The sequence below is a fragment of the Schistocerca serialis genome, chromosome 5 (genome assembly GCF_023864345.2).
Source record: "Schistocerca serialis cubense isolate TAMUIC-IGC-003099 chromosome 5, iqSchSeri2.2, whole genome shotgun sequence".
Lineage (NCBI taxonomy): Eukaryota > Metazoa > Arthropoda > Insecta > Orthoptera > Acrididae > Schistocerca > Schistocerca serialis.
The window spans coordinates 71,435,897-71,457,248 of NC_064642.1; the positions used below are offsets into that span (position 1 = coordinate 71,435,897).

Here is a 21,352-nt window from a genome sequence, read left to right on the forward strand (position 1 = left end):
CAGTAGGTACTGGGAGATGATGAAGCTTGCACAGGATAGAGTAGCATGGAGAGCTACATCAAACCATTCTCAGGACTGAAGACCCCAACAACAACGTATGATTGTGCAAGAAAAAGGACGTTGATAGATCTAAATTGATATGATCTGATTCAGACTGTGTTTGTTGTTGTTGTTTTTTTTTTTTGTTACGAGATGGTTATTCCCTTAGTAAATGGGTAAATGGCCTTTTAGACCATGATGCACAAAATTTAACACTAAATGGATTTTGTACTCAAATGTCACATAAAATTACAAACTATGTAGGAAAGTTAATCCAATGGCAATAGAGTGTTTTTTAAACCTTGTCAAGGAACAAGAGTGGCAAGATGTTTAATAGTGCTGATAACATAGATAACAAATGCAATGCTTTCCTTAACACATTTCTCATGCTGACAGAGTTGCTTTCCATTAGAATGATCTAAATGGGATGCTAGCAGTAAAAGGCAGCCTGGGTGGCTGACTAGTGGGATAAGGATATCACGTAAAACAAAAAGGGAATTATAACAGAATGTTAGAAATAGTCACAACAAGCTGCAGTATTCCATTACAAACAGTCCTGTAAGGTGCTTAAAATGTTATTAGGAAGAGACAAAGGGTATGTGGTATGCAAATAGAATAGCTAATTCACATGATAGAATTAAAACCATATGGTCAGTTGTGAAGGAAGTGCCTTGTCAACAACACAAGGTCGACGATATGAAGTCAGTTCATAGTAAAAATATTTCTGTTACTGATGAATCAGATATATGTACATCATTTAACAATCTTTTCTGAGTAATGCTGGTGAATTAAATAAAATATTAGTTTCCGCAGGGAGTCATACAACTCTCTTGGAAAATGCCTTTCCGACACTGATGTCTGAAATACTCCTATGTGTTACTGACAAGGGGGGAGACTGAGTCAACAATTAAATCACTGAAGACTAAGGACTCACATGGATATTATGGAGTGCCTAGCAGAATATTAAAGTACTGTGCAGACAGTATATTCGTAATTTTTCCTTTAGGAATGATCAGTTTCCTGAACAATTGAAGTACTCAGTAGTAAAGACGCTTTATAAAAAGGGAGAAAGGGAAAATGTAGACAATTTTAGACCTATTTCTGTACCATCAGAGTTTACTAAAGTTATTGAAAAGGCTGTGTATGTATGGATAATTGATCATTTTACATCACATAATTTGCCATCAAATGTACGGTTCAGCTTTAGAAGTTGTTTAACAATGGAAAATGTTACATTCTCTTTTCTCTGTGAAATATTTCGAATACTAGACATATGTTTTGATTTAACTAAGGCTTTTGATTGTGTTTATCACAAAATATTGCTCCAGAAGTTGGACCATTACGGAAGACGGGAAGTAGCTCACAACTGATTCACTTCTTACTTTAACAACAGACAGCAAAAGGTCGTTATTCACAGTGTTAAGAATGGCTGTGATGTGGGGTCTGAGTGGGGAACGGTCAAATGGGGGGTGTCACAGGGATCAGTGTTGGGGCCATTCCTGTTCATTATTTATATAAATGATATGCCCTCTAGTATTGCAGGTAACTCTAAAATATTTCTGTTTGCTAATGACACTGAAAATGGAAATGAAGTCCCATGCTTCTTTACAGAGCGTAGGGGAACGATGCGGGAGACCCGCACCGCCTTACTAGGCAAGGTCCTAATGGAGGTGGTTTGCCGTTGCCTTCCTCCGACCGTAATGGGGATGAATGATGATGATGATGATGATGATGATGATGCAGACGACACAACAACACCCAGTCATCTCGAGGCACGAAAAATCCCTGACCCCGCCGGGAATCGAACCCGGGACCCTGTGCTCGGGAAGCGAGAACGCTACTGTGGGACAATGTGGGGCGGCCGCTAATGACACTAGCTTGGTAGTAAAAGATGTGTGCAACATTGCCTGTGTTTCAAACAGTGCAGTTCATGACATAAGTTCGTAGCTCGTAGAAAATAAACTAACGCTAAATCACAGTAAGACGCAGTTTTTACAGTTTGTAACACACAATTTAACAAAACCTGACATTTTAATTTCACTGAATGGGCATATGATTAGTGATACTGAACAGTTCAAATTTCTGGGTGTTCAGATAGATAGTAAACTGTCACAGAAAGCCCGCATTCAGGATCATGTTCAAAGATTTAATGCCACCATTTTTTATTATTTGAACGGTATCTGAAGCGAGTGATTGCTCAACATGAAAATCAATCTACTTTGCTTATCTTCATTCGCGTATGTCATATGGTATTATATTTTGGGGTAACTCCCCCTATTCTGAAAGGATATTTTTGGCTCAGAAATAGGCGGTTTGGGCAATAAGTAGTGCAAGTTCACAAACCTCTTGTCGACCGCTGTCCAGTAGTCTGGGTATTTTGACATTGGCCTCTCAGTATATATATTCTTTACCATCATTTCTTGCCAACAATATCAGCTTATTTCCAAGAATAACCAGATTTCACTCAGTTAATACTCAGCAGAAATCCAACCTGCACTTGGATCCGACTTACTTAACTCCTGTGCAGAAAAGTTTGCAGTATACTGTGGCGTCCATTTTCAATAAGCTTCTGCAGGAATTCAAAAATCTTAGCAGTAACCCACCCACTTTCGAATCTAAACTGAAGAGTTTCCTCATGGGCCACTCTTTCCATTCTATTGAGGAGTTCCTTGTAAAATTAAGCTGATTCTGATGTATATTGTCGATTGCATTTAAATAAACTTATGGCTTGACTTTTTGGGTTGATAAACATTTTATTTTTATCTGTTATTACTTTTATGTTGTAATTTTCATGTAATGACACATTGTATGGCCTCAGATTTGCTCCTCAATTTGGTCCTACAGAACTTTGTGTGTACATAAAATAAATAAAAGCTAGTATCTTAGCATTATTGAAATAATAGCATTGTAGTAAATGATAGATTTGCTACTTAGCGTAAAGGTGACACATATAATGCAGACAGGCAAGAGTACAAGACATTTACACACGAGCTTTTAGCTACAGCCTTCATCAGAAAAAGATAAACACACACCAGTCATTCACATAAGCAAGCACAGCTCCCTCACACATGAGTACCAATTCTGACAGCACGGGCCAGAATGCAACTGGCCCCAGCGTATGTGAATGAATGGTGTGTATTTCTCTTTTTCTGATGAAGGCTGTGGCCGAAAGCATATGCGTATGTGTCTTTTTACTCATGCCTGTCTGCATATTAATGTGTCATCTATATGGTAAGTAGCAATCTATCTTTTCCTACCTTGTTGATATTCCTACCTGGAGTTTCCAGTGTTTGATTTCATATCATGAACGGCTATTTTCTTGTGGAATACTCTATGTGACAATTACTACAGCAATAAAGTGCCATGCCACCATTGTGAATAATTTTTTTGTACTTTTGACAGGTGATGTCCTTTGACGTGAATAATTCCTTAACCTTATACACCAACAATGAATAATTTTACACTAACATTTTTTCATCATCATCAATACAATAGAAAACTAACTTTAAACGAGCTAATCTTCACTAACTGATGTTTCAAGTCTCAGTTGGTTATATGACTAATACCTCTAACATGTCAGTAGCACACGTCACAAATGTGCCTGTGTGTTATCTTGTCATTTGTTACTATAAGGAATAGTTTTAAAAATGTGATTATTTTGGGCTTTGTGTGCTATCTTCACAAAGGATTAGATTGTACTTTTAACCATCATCTCATCTCTAAGTGTGTGTGAAACGTAAAATAAAGAAAAAACATTGCTTGTTGTAGGATATTAGAATGCAAATGATTGTAAGCTCTCACAGCTGGTCATGAGATTACGGTGTATGCATAAATATTAACTTCTTGCGAGGTTACATTTTCAGTGATGTATGATCTTGTTGGAGTAAAAGTTACCTATTTTGTCACTCTACTCCACAGTTAACAAGGCTTTTCTGTTCATTTGGAAATAAACACATTTCTGTCGAGGTAACAGAGTGGCTCAATGACGAGTCTCCATTTCCTTGCCTTTCGAGTTGGTACTGACAACTTAACCTTAGCTGTTGTGTATATGGAGGGCTGCTCCCCCTGTATTCAACAGAAAATATAATGTTCCAACAAAAATCAATTCTGTTTTGAGAAAAACAGCACGTGTTAGTTGTCAGGTAGCAAAGAAGTAACAAGTAAATCAAAAGAACAAACTTCCATCAGAGGTTTTACAACTCCTTCACATTTATTGAATTCAGATGTGTGGCATGTGGACTATGTATCTGAATGCAAATGACAAATCAATATGACTGGATGTGTAAAGTGTATGATGTGTCAATTTGAAACTTAATTATGACAAAAACATAAGGAATCGATTACGATGTATTATATGTACCTAAACTTCATACTAAGCTTCCATCAGTGCAATTGTTAACAAGGCTGCAAATTAAACTTTAGGCATTATGACTGTGATATATACAACAGAGAGAGAACACTCAGGACGGAATACCAACAACATTAGGAAAAAGGATAGATTGGTATGCGCCATAAAGATGACCTGATGAGTTTTGGACAGGCACAATGAAAAGACTGTTACGCATTATAGCTTTCGACCAAAGCCTTCTTCAGTAAAGAAAACAAACACACACACACACACACACACACACACACACACACACACACACACGTACGTGATCACTACCACTGGCAGCTCTGACCAGAATTTCCAGCTGGAGCTGCCAGTGATACCAGTTGTGTGCATGAAGCATGTTTGCTTGTGTGAATATATGCGCGCGCAATCCCTCGGTACATTGTGAGCAGAATATTTTTATGCACTCCCCACTATACATTGGTGAGAGAGTAAATTACATTTTATACTTTCTTGCCTTTATTATAATAGACTGTATGTGAGACACCCAGCAGAGCAGAGAGTCAAATATCAGTATGAGGAAAAGAGTGCAAGATTTTATTTGGAAAGCATACTTTCCACATGTGACGTGATCAACATGCTTTCCACATGTGACGTGATCAACATGCTTTCCACATATGACGTGATCAACAATGTGAACAGTGTTTGATTTGTAAAAAAGTACGACCATCGATTTCTCAGCTGACACCTCATGTGCACTGTTACATATCCATTCATCAATGTGTTCCACAGCAGTGATTGTGTTTTAGCCTGAAGATATGAGCCAGCAGATGAATGAACACAAACACTGTCTGTATATAGTAAAATTTTTGTCAGGAGAGTGATTATTCATTCTAAATTATAAGTATACGGAATATACAAAGAGGGCTTAAAACTGCACCCTAGGCCAGGCCGTGAGGTAAGAAACAGGCCAAAAATGTTTCCTTTAAAACTGATATAGATTGCTCTTTGAGTGACCAGGCAACTGATGCCATGTAACATCATAGAAGACTTAGCAAAATCTGTCAGCTTGTTCAAGAGAATCGGTATCTGCAAGTGATCATAAGCTCCCATAATGTCAAGAAATGCCGCAAAGACTTTTGTTTTTCATTTGAATGGGTCAGGTGATGTTCATAGCAAACGAATACAGATTGTCTAAAGCCTCCAGCACATTCTTGCCACACAAGAAGACAATTTGATTGATCGATAGAGGAGATATTTGGATATCTCCCATTTTTCAGAACTGGAAGTATAACCTGCATCTTCCAAGTTTTAGTAAGCCCTGTTTCATCTAATATTGATTAAAAATGAACAAGAGCAAATCTTTTGCTTCCATGGGCAGATTCTCAAGCATAGAATAATGTATAATAATACCAGAACAGCTGTCACATGATGATTTAATAGCATCATTTAGTTTTTTTTAGAGAATGGACAAAGCAAGATATAATGAAGAAGACTAAAAACTGAAGGTGAATAATGTTGGAATGGGACTGCGGGATAAGCGAGCATATTGATAAATTCCTCTATTCAGGAAGTTGTAGCAAGTTGAGTGGATGGCAAATGGCTGTTTCTAAAAGCCTTTATTTTATACCAAATGTTGGTCATACTGGTTGCAATATTGAGTGGAAAACAAAATCTAATCCAGTTTTTCTGCTGCTTCTTTTTTCCCCATGCACATTTACTTTTCTCACAAGAAATTATCCAAATAGAATTGTGGTGATAGGTTTTCCGAGTAAGCTGACATTTTGGAACTTCTCTGGAGCATTCAGGATTCTGCCAAGAAGTGGAATATTGCTTCATAATAGTAAATGCTTTTTCCCTTTGGAATGCTGATATCTGCTGCAGCTTCCATAACATTTATTAAAATTTGGCATGTTTCTTTTCCTGTAAGTTACTCTCCATAGTTTCGAGCCTTCTTCGAACTGTATCCTTATATTTGCTCCAGTTGGCTTCTGCCATTTTCCACTTACTATTAATGTAAAACATTTGTTTAGTATCAATGTTTAAGTTAATGAAGAATTATATTGGGGGATGATGTAATCCCACTGAGTCAGTTTTAGCTTGCCAGACAGAAAGTTCAGTAAAACAGGGTGTATTGGAGAACTTCTACAGAAGAATGAAGACACTATAATGTGAGCTCCATCATTGACTATCTCTAGGTTATTGTCTTGAACAACATCCATCAAAGTCCTGCCATTCCTGTCTATCATGTATCTCCCCCATGCAACATGATGCGAATTCAAGTCTCCACCTATTACAAATGGAGGCCAAAGCGGCTTATTAGGAGTCTCATGTTATTTTTGACAATTTTATAGTGAGGAGCCTTACACATGGACTACTGTAAAGGTTTTGTGAGCAGCTTGTACTTGTACAGCAACTAATTCAGTTTCATCATTTCTTGCACTAAGTGGGAACTTTTTATGCGGCAGCGTATTTTTTGCTAGTAAAGAAATGCCACCTTTCCCACTAAGATAGTCCTCCCTACCGGTAATTACAAAATAATTTTTAATGTGCAAGTCTGCTGAGATTTGAACCACATTTCGCACAATAGGACTGCAGCAGGCTGACATGAATAGTTCTCTTTAGAAACTTTCTCTATTGAGTTGGGTGACCTTGTGTTCCACTGCAGTCTTTTCATAGGCTTCATAATTTAGACTAGGAGAGAATTAAAGATACTTGTTACGAGAAGCCCGATATTGCTATCATTAATAGCACTGTTTCATAGTGTATTTTGAACGACAGTCTCTACAACATTTATCATCTTACTGATCAGTTCATTGTGAACTAGAGGTTGTCGTTTACTTGGTACCTGCGAAGATGTTACCCTGTGAGCAAGAGGCAAAAGGATTCTGACTTATAGGAGTGAGCATGTTGTGTGGTGTATAGCAGGTTTCGGTATTGAGACCACTCACAAACACTACGGTGTTCACTTACTTCTGCTTGTCACCTGTAAGGATCAGTCAGCAATGCTTGTCTAAGAGGATCAATACACATTTAGCATGGATTCTATTTGTGCATTGATAAACTTGTATGCCTCTTATGGGCAGGGGAAAGTTCTTTCTTTTGGTGATTCGGTGTGCTGTTTGTTTGAACAGAAACTAATGGCCCAGTATAAAAATATAAAAATATTGACCACCAACCCCTGAAATCTACGTTGTTAAACATAACTAGTTCCTGAGCTCTTCACCATCTATGGTATTTGTGATAGGACTTATCTGTGGATGGGTGCTGAATGCCACAGTGAGCAACAAATAGCAAAAGGTGAGGTACAGGATTCTACAGAATCAGGCCTAGTACATCTACTGCAGCTCATCCGAGAACGACATTGCTTCTGCTGTGGCCATATCGGAGGCACATAAAGCAATGCCTAACAGAATGAGATTTTCACTCTGCAGCGGAGTGGGCGCTGATATGAATCTACCTGACAGATTAAAACTGTGTGCCAGACCGAGACTCGAACTCGGGACCTTTGCCTTTCGCGGGCAAGTGCTCTACCAACTGAGCTACCCAGGCACAACTCATGCCCCGTCCTCACAGCTTTACTTCTGCCAGTACCTCGTCTCCTACCTTCCGAGCTTTACAGAAGTTGCATTTTTATGTTCTTCACCTTAGTCCACGACAGGCGAGTGATTGCCTTTATCTTATTTTACATAATTGAGGAATTACCATTATTGCTGAGCAGTAATATTCAAGTACAAATTTTTGTGTACTTGCCAAATTTAGAAGACCTATTTTGTATGTCTGAATATTCTATACTTCAATCTCAAATGAATGCAAGCACAAAATTAGGTAGGAAAGTATGCAACATATATGAAATCAAAACCATCAAAACCACCACCACCACCACCACCACCACCACCAAACTAGACAACTAGGTACTAAAAAAGTTCTTTACATACTTTTCAATCCTATTTGGTAAAACTAGTAACACTACACTGTGCATGGCTTCTCTGCCAAAAGAGCTACAGCTCTGTTAATGCTTCCTGTACCTTGATCGGAGTCCAAAATCTTCTGCTGCAAGTCAGCAATTTGTGCACTTCTTAGGTTTACATCTTCTTCAAGTTGCTTGATTTCATTAAGGATTTCTTTCCTTTCCTCATCTGTCAGGCCTTCCTCTTCTAAATTCTCCTAAACAGAAGAATGAATATTTTTCTTAGGCCAAAACCTTAGAAATGTTTGGTACTTTTATTTTAATGTTGTATCCCTTCATATGAATTAAACAATTTCATTCTCAAAAATGTGACCAAATTTGTGTAATTAGTTAAACTGTAACATTTGCTTGTGTGGCACATAATTTAGTACTGTCTGATAGCTACACAGTAGTACACCCTATTGCCACTACTAAATATTTTGTACCAGAAGGCAAGCCTGGCCAGCAATTCTGTTTCTTAATTTTATAGTTTTCTTGGGTAATATTGCTTTTGATACATTATTTTGAGTCATACTATATTTCTAACTTTCATATCATCAAGTCTGACCTTCCTGTTTTGGTACCGCCTATGGCTGAAAACTAGAGGGAGTCACACTCATTGAGTTTCCTAAGGTTATTCATCTCTACCGTACAGGCTTGATGATGGCATCCTCTTGGGTAAAATATTACGGAGGTAAAACAGTCCCCCAGTTGTGATCTCCAAGTGAGGACAACTTGGGGGAGGATGTTACCCGATAAGGTAGGAAGGGAGGGAGGGAGGGAGGGAGGGAGGGAGGGAGGAAGATCACGGTTTAGCACAAGGTGGCCATTAGAGATGGTGCACAAGCTCAATTGTTCCAAGAATGGAAAAGAAAATCTTGTGGTGTCCTTTCAAAGGAATCGTCACAGTACTTGCCCAGACCAGTTAGGGACATCACGGAGAATCTAAATCAGGATGATCATATGTAGATATGAACTGTCATCCTCCTGAATGCGAATCCAGCATGTTAATCAATATGCCACTTCAGTGTTATCAGGAAAAATAAAGCTGATGTTCTAAGGGTGAAAGTGTGGAATGTAAGATCCCTTAATCAGATAGGAATATTAGAGAAAAAAAAGTAGGTAGGGTGAAGTTAGATATAGTGAGAATTACTGATGGTTGGTGGCACCAAGAACTGTACTTCATATCAGTTGAGTACAGGGTTAAAACAAAACCTTAGAAAGTAATGCAGGAGCAGGACTAATGATGCACGGGAAGAAATGTGGATAAGCTACCTGGTGGTTATAATTAAAGTGCAGCTACTCACAGAGGTCCAGTGGGACCATAATTATTGTACAGCAATGAAACATTGTAGACACTAATATGTTAATGCGGACCGATTTAAGCTGGAACAAAATTAGTTCCGAGTTTGGCCACCATGTGCAAGTCTGAGAAAGACATACAAATATGTTTCCATATGTAATGGATTATGAATGAGATGTGGGCAGGAAAGTTCAGACAAGAGGGAAATGCATAATGTCAGTTTTATTATTAACTGCAGTTTGTTCAATATGAGCACTGGGGACATCTACATGATGCTGTGCAGTACCAAATTTGCATAAATTGGAACTAATTTTTTTCAAATGTAATTCAGTTCTGCATTAACGTATTAGCATATCTATCATGTTTCATGACCATACAATGATTACAGTCCACACCTGACCCCTGACAGTTGCTGCACTTCATTTCACTCTGGGTCATTCCACATCAAGTGGACGAGAAGTCCCAGCTCAAGCATTTCCAAATCTCATGAAGTTTTATGGAAAGGTTCCACAATGTCTTTGATGCATATGTACTAAGTTTCAGTGTAATATCTCCTTTGGTTCCATTTCAACAGCCTCCCATCAAAAGGGATCCCACATCTGTACCACCTAGATGCATGTATTTATGCAGAACTGCAAACTTACATAACTTTTGCAGAAGATGCTAGTAACTTATAGGATGACAATTATTGAATGAAATGCGGGAGGGAGTACATAAATTACTTACAAGCCATGGCATGCACACACTTTATTCAACATGTAAACATCACTTCAGATTTAGGTTATGACATGTTTGGTATGCCTGCCATCATTGGCGATTATGTGGTGCAGATGAATAGCGAAATTCTGCATGATCCGCTGAAGTGTCGGAACATCAATGCTGTTGATAACCTCCTAATTGGCCGTTTTCAGCTCAGCAATGGTTTTGGTATTATTGGTGTACACCTTGGCTTCAATAAAGCCACATAAAAAGGAGTTGCATGTGTTCAGATCTGCAGACATTCTGTGAAGTGCTCCTCCAGGACATTAAACACTCTCCTGCTTCGAAGGGGTCGAGATCCGTCTTGCATGTACCACATCTTGTCGAAATCAGGGTCACTTGGATAATGAGGATGAAATAATCTTCCGAAACCTTCACATACTGTTCGGTAATCACTGTGCCATCAAGGAATATTGCACTGATTATTCTGTGACTGGACCCTGCACACCATACAGTCACCCGTTGAGGGTGAAGAGATTTCTCCATCACGAAATGCAGATTCTCAGTCCCCATATGCGCCCATTCTGCTTACAGACGATAGCTGACTCATGTGCAAATTGCCCTCAACAATAAGGCGCATGCCTCACAGCTAACCATGAGTGTGAATGTCCTAATGCAAACCATTCAGAAGTTATGACAATTTTATTTCATATAGTTCCATAAGTGTCACCTTGTACAATCATCTGCTTTTGTATATTTAAATAACTTTTTGTGCTGAACAAGAATATATTACTGATTACATTCTTAAATACACTTTGTGACAGCTGTACTGCTTCAAAAATGGCAGAAAATTATTGTGCGGGTTAACCAGCCATAAATCAATTTTATGGACAGATTCAGCCAAGAACTGGTGACATGGCACTCAGCTATGTTGTCTTTGTGCCTCAGTCTTTATCAAAACATATGCACTAGAAAAATTGATGAAAATGTTCAGGATGCTAAATTTTGGGTATTTTGGGGGACCATATCTCAACTATACACCCTTTAATATTTTTTTCGTCTTTTATATTTAGAAATAGTATTCTTCAAGCTTCAGAAGCTTGATAGTTTACTTTTAGACCCATGCCTACTTATGGATGAAATGACTCCCTAAAGTTCGTATACGTTGATTATTTGTTTGTTTTACATTAAAATGCTTTTACACCATTGTTGGAGGAATATATACTTACTTTGAACCTTTAGTTCCTCTCTGGTGCAGATCTTATAATTAGTCCACTTTTAGAAAGTTTTGTAACTCAACAAATTTGTGTTGTGTGTGTTTTGAGAAATGAACCAAAAAGTGCCTGATGCTTGTTTTTTTGTTGGTAAAGATGGCACCAACTGGTGTATGTTTGTAAGTTGTCTTCATTTTATTATGGTAAAAGTACTCCCAACCCGGGGGGGGGGGGGGGGGGGGGGGGGGGGGGGAATTTGACAAGTTGAAACAGTTCACTAATAAAGTTTTCAAGCCTGACCAAATGCTTTGTCCTGGATGTAGACAATTAGCTTGTAAACAACTACAACCCCAGGATGAGCAAGAATCAATGACTGCTGATTATATGGATGCAGTTGACACTTGCTACACAATGAATTCTTCACTAGTATAACTTGGATATTCACTTCTAAAGCAATGAATTGGCAAAGAGAGATTCAATGTGTTACATAAGCCAGAAAGTTCAGAAAGCACAAGGTCTACCAGCCAGATCCAACAGCAAAAGATTAGTGTTTCTGGGAGAATGGCAGAGCAGACTAGGAAACTAAATACAGAGACTGGCATCTTAGCAGTATTTGCAAAATGTGAAGGAGACAGGCTAGATGATAGTATCAGACAGTTTTCAAGTGACTAATTTTGTTGGCTGTATCCACGCAAAAACTGATTACACATCAGTAAGGGTGGATGGTGGAAAGTTAGGGTTACGAACTTATCAGGATGTAAAGACGTGAGGACACCATAGTTGGACTCTAAGGCAGTACAGAAGGGTGGATGGGTGGGGGGACTTGCAGAATAGATATTTGGTAAAGCAATGAGAGGATATTTTTGGGGAAGTCACGTTCTCATAGGTAATCACAATTATTTTATTTATTAACTAAGGGAGACCAAGAGATGAATACACTAAGCAGATTCAGAAGGATGTAGGTTGCAGTAGGTACTGGGAGATGAAGAAGCTTGCACAGGATAGAGTAGCATGGAGAGCTGCATCAAACCAGTCTCAGGACTGAAGACCACAACAACAACAACAACAACAACAACAACAACAACAACAACTATAACTATATTAGATAATGACCACTGTGTGTGTAATTATGGCATGACGAACAGTCTCCTATACTTAAAATGCAAAACAAAATTAGTTATCTGTGAGTTTTCCCCAAAAATATCTTAAACCCCTCTCTTTGCCAAACCTTTATCCCCCCAAATTCCCAATTGTGTTATGAAGTTCATGAAGGTACTTCATTGTCCAAAAATTTTGAGACTGTTTCTCTAACATAAATGGTAACTTTTTATATTATACCCCAGGGGTGAACAGAAAGCTGAGATAAAAAAGTTGGTATAGGACACTTGCGATTTATGATGCCAGGAAGCAACCTCAAATTGGCCTACAAAAGCCACCTAAGACACAGATCATGGCTGTTGCATTATATTTAGAATATCTTCTCACTCTATTACTGTGACTTAGTAGATTAGATTGTAGAATTTTTTACTTAATTAGAATTAGTAATTTAAAGTTTCACATGAGGGTAATTAAAGAAAGAAGACTTGTAAAGATTGTGCAAAAATCAATTATGTTTAAAAGCCTTTCTAAACTTAACCCTCTCATGTGCAGTAGTCTACTAATCAAGGGCACCCATACCCAGGGGTAAGTGGAGGTCCGCCTGCCAGTGTAGGCCATTTTGAAACTGCCTTTGGCATGAATTCATGTTGGGTTTCATCCATCATCCATTTGTTTCATTCCTCTCTCATATACACTTTAAATGGTTTATTTATCAAGACATCATGAGGTTGAAATTGTGAAGTAAGTCTTCCTGGAATAACAGCAAGTTCTGTATTTCCCTATCTCAGTTTCTCTTTCAAAGATGTTTTCAAATGACTGCTGAACTGAGCTAGCACAAAAAGGGAACTCTTCTTCAATAAAGCACCTTTCGTTCTCTCCCACATTCTGTTAATCCAGTTTCATACCACCTCATTCATCCAACCCTCTCCATGTGAACACCACCTCCTGCCAGTATTCCAGAAGGTTTTGGCATTGTTTTGCACTTGTAAATGATCACTGGATGAAGTTTGGTACAACATGAAAGTACAACAGTGTAGTGAATTTTTTCATGTCCACTTGTTTTTATAGTTACAGTTCTAGCAACTTTCATTGTAACAGTTCTGTTACTCGGCACATCAAATATCAGAGGAGTTTTCTCCATACGTACTATTTGACTTAGTTCCATAGTGGTTTTCTTTTGATGTTGAATAATAAAGTAATGGAAAGATAATATTTTCTCTTCATACTCTCGCATTTTCTGAGATATTTTGGTTTTCGTTCGCATGCTAAGTATGTGACCCTTCATAAACCTGTAGTACCAACTCATTCCATCATTTAAGTCTTAAGTTCCACTGCAGTGCTAGCTTCTCAGCGTGCATTTGAATCATTTTTGTATTAATCCCAATGCCATTTTGACGATGTCCTTCAACCCATTTCAATGCATCATCATATTGTTTTGGCTATTTTGCTTTTAGTCCTCTATTTGCACAGTCAGTCTTATTCATTTTTTTGAATTATTCTTTACTAGCCCACCAATCATGAATGGTTTTTTTCTGTTGGTGGAGAGCTGAATGCCACTCAGCTACTCTGTTTCCATGTCGTTCTGCATATGCTGTTACTTTCAGTTTATATATACCTTTTATTTTTTATTACGAAACCAGCTACTAACAAAAATATTTTACTCCTAGCAATAACAAGGATCACTTTCAGTTCAAGTTCACTGGCAACATAGACTGCAATGAAACATCACAGGATAGACAGTGTTCTAGGTTTGTGATGGCGGGGCAGGAGGGGGAGAGTTTTAGCGAGCTTGTGAGTACCCACAACTCATGTTCGTCAATCAGTGCACTGCTGCTGCCAGTTGAATCCAATTTCACCAGATAGAGATTTGTTTCCTGCAGCATCAAATCTATGACCATTTTTAAGACTGGTGGGAATCTTAAATCAGACACTGGTCATTTTTATATCAATTTCGAGTATAATCAAATGGGACTTAACACCTGAGATCCTCAGTCCCCTATAACTCAGAAGTACTTAAACCTAACTAACCCAAGGACATCACACACATCCATGCCCGAGTCAGGATTCGAACCTGCGACCGTAGCGGACGTGCGGTTCCACACTGAAGCGCCCAGAACTGCTCGGCCACACCAAATTTAGAGTATAAGATGTATCTGAATTTTGGAGACAATTTTTCAAAGAAAAAGTCGTCATAGTCCTTAAAATATATATATGGGTGTTCTTGCTCCTAGTGTAAGACAGCCAGAGAAACGAAATGCTTTAATTGTTACTTTTAAGCCTGTTAAATTTCACAAAACTCTTAGGTAGAAATTAAACTATCAATTCTATAATTTATATGGGGAACAACAAGGCGTGTTTAATATTCACAGCTGATTTTAGCAAACAAAAAGAAATGAGATTCAGAAGGTTAAGACTGACTAACTGGGGGAAACCCTGTGATGGTGCTCACTGATTTGGCTCAAACTGTGAGTAGATGCAAGTACCCCTTTAAAGTTCCTACAATATCTTGCCTCAGTGGGTCACAGGTAAAGGTAAAATGCTCTCTTAAGATTTTCAAACAGAGCATGAGGGATCTCATTTTCAACAATTTTTAAGACACTGGCATGGTGAAATGGTCAACTGCACAGTCTTCAACTACTGACTCAGGTTTGATTCATGCTGTTACAATTTCTTTTCTACCCCTCTCAATTTTATTGTATTCCTCACAACATTAAATTATTATTTATAAAATGCAATACATTTTAACAGATTTATACAGTTAATATACTCCATTTAACTAAAATTTATTTAATTAATTAATATTTGTACACAGGAATTGTTTTAAAAGGATGCTTTCCTGAAATGTATTTAACGCAAAGCACGATTTGTGATTTCAGCTGTCCTTCAATACCAAAGGCCTGTTGCTGTCATACACACCATCCTTTTTCTATGTTCTCTCTTGCGCATTCATGACTCTCACAACTGTTTCAAGTCCCCTGCAGTTGATCTGTATTATACCTTTGTTTCAACGGTCTCAACTGTGTTGTCAACAGTCTCTCACCCCATGGCTGTGATGATTTTCTATAAAAACTTGTGATTTTATTGGAAAATGGCAACAAGAATTTTCTACCATGGAAGAAACTGTTGAAAAAACCTAACCTACAAGATTTATATTAAATTTCATTAGTGCTCTTCATTAGGATTTTTCAATTTATTAAGAAAAAAAAAAAAAACATGATCACAGACAGTCATCCTATATCTGTCAGTCCTGTAGCATTAGCAATGGACCAGGCACCTGCAGAGGTGGTTTCTGAAACTACGAATGGTAATTTCATAGACAGTGGAGAACATTTGATAATATACGATGAATGTATGGATGGAATTTTCTGAATGATAATATAGTTGGGTTTGTGTAATTTTCTATGCGTGGTTAGCTTAGCTATAGTATGAGTATTCAAAGCTTATTCTCATTTCTAACATACCTACAAATTTAAGAATGGGCTACATGTGTGGCTAATTAGTCAGACCACTTTGTGGTCTAATACCTCCATAGGCTCCCCCACTAAAGTGTTAGAAACACTTTTTAGGAATGTGAAGAGGAAGACTGGCAGTTAATCCCCTATAGGGTTTGTGACCAACCCATCCTCTGGCTCTTTAGTCACGTCTATTCACAGAGGGGATCCTGTGGCATGGGGTGTAGTGAGTACCTGTCCTTAGGGTATGTCTTCTTCAGTTCTAACAAATATAGTCTTTATTTCCCTTTTTTACTTTATGTTGCTTCTCTATTCAGCTTCAGATGTTCCATCATGTGAGCACTTTTACTTTGAGGTAATTTCAAAACTGGCATTCACTGTTTGGCCTGAATTATCGTTATACGCAAAGACCTTGTGGTCAATGTATTTTTTAATGGTATTGCAGCAGATAAACTTAAAAATTTTTTAGATAGGAAATCATATTGATCCTTGGGTTAAAATACATTGTGCCTACCAAATATGGAGTGAATATATTATGTATTAGAGTAAAAGAAGTGCAGTACCTAAATACACTATGAGTATTGTCATTGACATGTCAAGTGACCCCCCCCCCCCTTTTTTTTTGTAGTAAGTGGAAGATTGTGGTATTGTCACTGGAGGGTGAAGAGGACCTCTCTGTAGTTATAAGTGGAAGATTACAGTAGGCCAGATGTGACAGGTCCCTTAAAGTAAAACCTAGTTGCATATTGTACACAGTAAGCATTACATAGCAGATCTGAGAGAATTTAAGGCCACATAAGAAAAATAAGGATGATAATAATAATAATAATAATAATAATTCTGCTACGCCAGCCAAAAGCCCAGGGCCTCTTCCTGCAGTGGTGGAGTAAGGAGGAGCAGGAGGATTACTAAATCATCAAAAAATTGGGTTTCAGCTGGCTCAGCTAATAGCACCCTGTTGGGTCCCCCGCCTAGGGTACAAGTGAAAACTGGTTAATGGTTTCTGAGGTGGATGTAGACAGGTGGCATTGTCTCAATAACAAAAAAGCGGACGAAACATTACACGGAAGACTGGTCTCCACAGCCTTGGAAGGCAACCAGTTAACGGGAGAGAACTCTTAAATCGAACCCAACAGAGCTCATAACTTCAGCAGTAGTCCAATCAGAAGATTAAACCTCTAACAATTTTCAACTAAAGCATGGAGGAAAAACTCACTGACGTAACTACCCCGTATGGTATTGAATCCAACACCTCCATGGCACTGTTTGTGGGCCATTGGATTCTGGTGAGCCCACAACAACATGCTATGTGAACAAGTCAGTGAATTCTGGAACCACTAACAACAAAATAAGACATATGATGTGTGAAAAGTAATGGGAATTTTTTAATTTCATGAGCTTTATACATTTGATTTTCAAATTTTTAATCTTGCTGGTACACATGTCCGATGCATTTTTGCATTTTCAGCTGTTTTGAATAATTATAGTCAACAGTCAAAAAAATGATGCGTTTTTTCAAGTGCTTGTTGAATTTTACTTTCGAAAAAGATGGATCAATGAATTTGCATTCAATTTTGCTTGAAAAAGGGAATTAAGTGAGGCATCAGATTCGAAATGTTGAATGTGGCTTTTAGCGAATCTATTATAAGCAAGACAACAGTTTACGAGTGGTATAAACATTTCAAAGAAGGTCAAGATGACGACGACGACTGCCCTGGACGCCATAGAACATAAATGACTGAAGACAATGTGGAAGGAGCAAAGAAAATGATTGTGGAAAATCGCCAAATCACCATCGGAGGTTGTCGATGATGTTGGCATATCCTCTGGCTCTTGCAAAGCAATTTTTTGAATGTTTTGGACATGAAACACACAGCACCAAAATTTGTTCTGAAATGGTTGAATGAATCTGACAATTGTGCCTGTCAATGTCATTTCTCTTGTGTCTAACAAAATAAATGTTGTACAGGAAAATCCGCAAATTACTAATTTCAATAGTATATCGCCCAGCATCACTTAAAATAATCAGTGAAGTTAACAGCAGGAGAGCAGCACTTCCAATCTAAATCAAATAAATGCAGGCCACTCGTTGACAAAAAACGAGTCACCCATTGACAAAAAATGAGTGCATTCAGTGTGCACACATGAGGAGCAACCTCGTACATTGCGACGCTTGTTTGGACTTCGATTCCAATGGAACTTCGGATATGACTGAAAAGACATCATAACAACCTGTGAGTCCACAGCCATTCTGCACAGCAGTGCTTTGAGTGGAATTCGATTCAACATTCCATAGGAATGCCGGGAAAGGAACAGTAATGGTGTTAATATAACGTGGAAGAAGCTTTTTAATTATGCATAAGCAGTAACTTATAACAGACTGACTGTTGGCAACATAGTTAACATGGCCCACACAACACAAATTGGTATTGCCAAATTAATAGGAGATAATGGTAACATTAGCTTTGATCTGTCCAAGCCTAGTTCAACACCGTTGGCCACTCAACAAACAGGAACCACTATTGTTAATAATGACTTCTTTACTCAGTTATTACGCAAAATAGAATTAATCATGGATGACAAAAACACAGAATCGCAAAGGCAATTAGAATCTATTCCGGAAGGCAACAAATTCAGGAGAAAATCACGACTAAATTGAACACATTAATAGATACTGTTAGCAATTTGTGAACCAAGGTTACCAAGACATGTGATCAAAAACATGGTTAACTCAGAGAGGAATCTAAAGTCAAACACAAAGTGATCAAAATGAAAATCCAAGAATTTCGGACCCAAGCTGATGAAAAGTGCAGGCAAACTACCAATTGGTAAGTGAAGCTCATGAGAAAATAAGAGCACAAAATGACGAAATAATTAAAATCAAGAATATGTGCAAGAAGGACAAAAAATCGATGAGTATAATAGTTAAAGGCGTGCGGACGGTGCAATGAATTGAATGATGAAGTAGATAAAATCTGGAACATAATTACTGGCAGTGATGAGAAGTTGAGTGCTTTTAATAAAGAGAATGTGTGTGACAAAATTAATTATGTGTTACGTGAAGCAGGTATCGACAAAATTCTTGACATCAGACTGGGCACCTGAAGTTTCCAGAACTATGATCTGAAACAAGACGTTCACGTGTTGCCTTTATTAAGCTAAATTGCGTAACACCCATTCCCAAAGCCTTATAATGAGCATGCTAGAATCATCATGAATGCTGTTCAGTGTGGACACATTGATGTGGTAGAAGAAGATTTGAACTGGGGAAAGGAACAAACAAAAGAAGGAACTTTAATGTTTTTCATTGAAAATTAAACTTTTAGTATAATTATGGATGCTCTAACAGATTCAGCGAGAGAAATGAGCACAATAGCTGAAAGCTTATTTACACAGTTAAGTAATAGGCTGAAATTCCCACCATTTCTGTTAATGGTGTATGTATTGTCAGTGCAATGGGCAACAGAGGCAAACCCATTAAAGGACAGGCCTCATTGAAGTTTTGTATTACGGAGGATGAATACAACAAGTGTATTAGCTGATGGCTCTCTTACTGTTTAACTAATTCTCAGAATAGGTTGGCTAACTGAAATGAAGTGTAGTATTGATTTTCAGGAAAGATGTCTGCAGATTAAGAAGAATAATGGAGAGAAGGAAATTTTGTTTAAAGGATTAGTACCTGAAGATGATGGTAATGCTGCGACATCAGGATAAGGTTAATGCATTTTTTAGGAGAAAGTGAAATGGTAAACGTTAGATATTCTGAGAATGCTCTAAATTTTATGCAAATCAAGATTCAATCATTAATCGAATTGTCTGAAGCAAAGTGAGAAGAACTGACTGAAGTGTTGAAATTGTATGCCAACTTCTTTTCAAAATTACTTGGCTTGATCAAAGAATGTGTCTGCAAAATTAAAATGAGGAACCATGACTTATTCTGCAGTAAATCATATGCAGTACCATTAGTCAGGAGGGAAGCCATTAATAAAGAAATCACAAGAATGCTGAATAACCAAATAATTGGGTGCTCAGATAGTGAATACTTCAACTCAACACACACTGTTGCTTAGAAAGACAGTAGTGTTCCTACAGTTCTGGATACTTTTGCAATGAATCACACAATTCTCTTGCAACGAAATCAACCTGAAACCCAAAGAGTGTTTACTAGGAAAGTTCAAAGGAGTCAAATATTTAAATAGTCTCGACTTGACTGGAGGCTACTGGCAGCTACTCCTAGATCAAGATAGTAGAAAATATACTGCATTCCTATACAATGGGAGGTGTTACCTGTTTCAGAGAATACCTTTCGATTTGTCACTGTCTTCAGCAGCTTTTATGCAAGCACCTGATGAAATATTAGGAGACAACTTATTAAACCACGTGACACACTATGTTGATGACATTTTACTTAGTACTGCCTCCTGGGAGGAACATCTGGATATTTTTTGTTGAGAGTTTCACACTTTTAGAAGAGCTGGAGTTACCATTAACTTGCAAAAATCAGAATTCACCAAATCACAGATTAAGTTTCTTGGTAATATTTTCTCACATGGAATTGAAACAGATCTGGCAAAATTGGACACAGTGAGGAATTTTCCGCTACTGAAATGCCTCAAGCAGCTGAAACCTTTTTATAAGTGTCTGTAATTTCTATCACCGTTTTCTGCCTGGATTTTACTTATCTTCATCTTATTTTATCTTCATCTTATTTTACTTATCTTCAGTGTTAATGAACTATTAAAGAAAGATAGGATACAGAAGTGGGGTAAGAAACACCAAGATTGGTTCGAATTGCTTAAAAAATTATATGAAGCACCTATATTGTACCATACTGATGTGAATAAGAAATTTTACCTTTGATCTGATTCAAATGATCATGTTACAGATGCAGAATTGTTATCAGCTAATAGAAATTAATAGAGTAAGTGACTATCACACAATTGAATCTGCCCTCTCTACTGTACAAGAAAATATACTGACAGAAAAAGAAGCACTCGCTATCATGTGGGGATTTGGAAAGTTTCGCTGTTGCTTGTGTGGAAGACACACAGTGGTAATGACAGTCCATAAAGCACTGGCAGTCGCAAATTGATGCATGGCAGGCTAATATGGTGGGGACTGGCTCTTCAACAAGACATCTTTGAAATACGGTACAAGCCAGGAAATAAAAATAAAGCACCGGATGCACTATCGGGGTTATGTGAAGGACATGAATCTGGTAATGCTGCATATATGTGGCAGAAAGATGTGAGGATCCACTATGAG

At 37.9% G+C, this 21,352-nt stretch overlaps 1 protein-coding gene across 1 annotated transcript in view; it reads right to left on the minus strand.

The window, feature by feature from the left end:
• The window catches only part of LOC126481492 (chromosome-associated kinesin KIF4A), a 295,063-nt gene that overhangs the window by 38,352 nt on the left and 235,359 nt on the right, over nt 1-21,352 (minus strand). Inside the window, exon 14 of the mRNA XM_050105274.1 lies at nt 8,401-8,539. Within this exon, the coding sequence (XP_049961231.1) occupies nt 8,401-8,539 (139 nt within the window). The remainder of the gene's footprint in view (nt 1-8,400; nt 8,540-21,352) is intronic.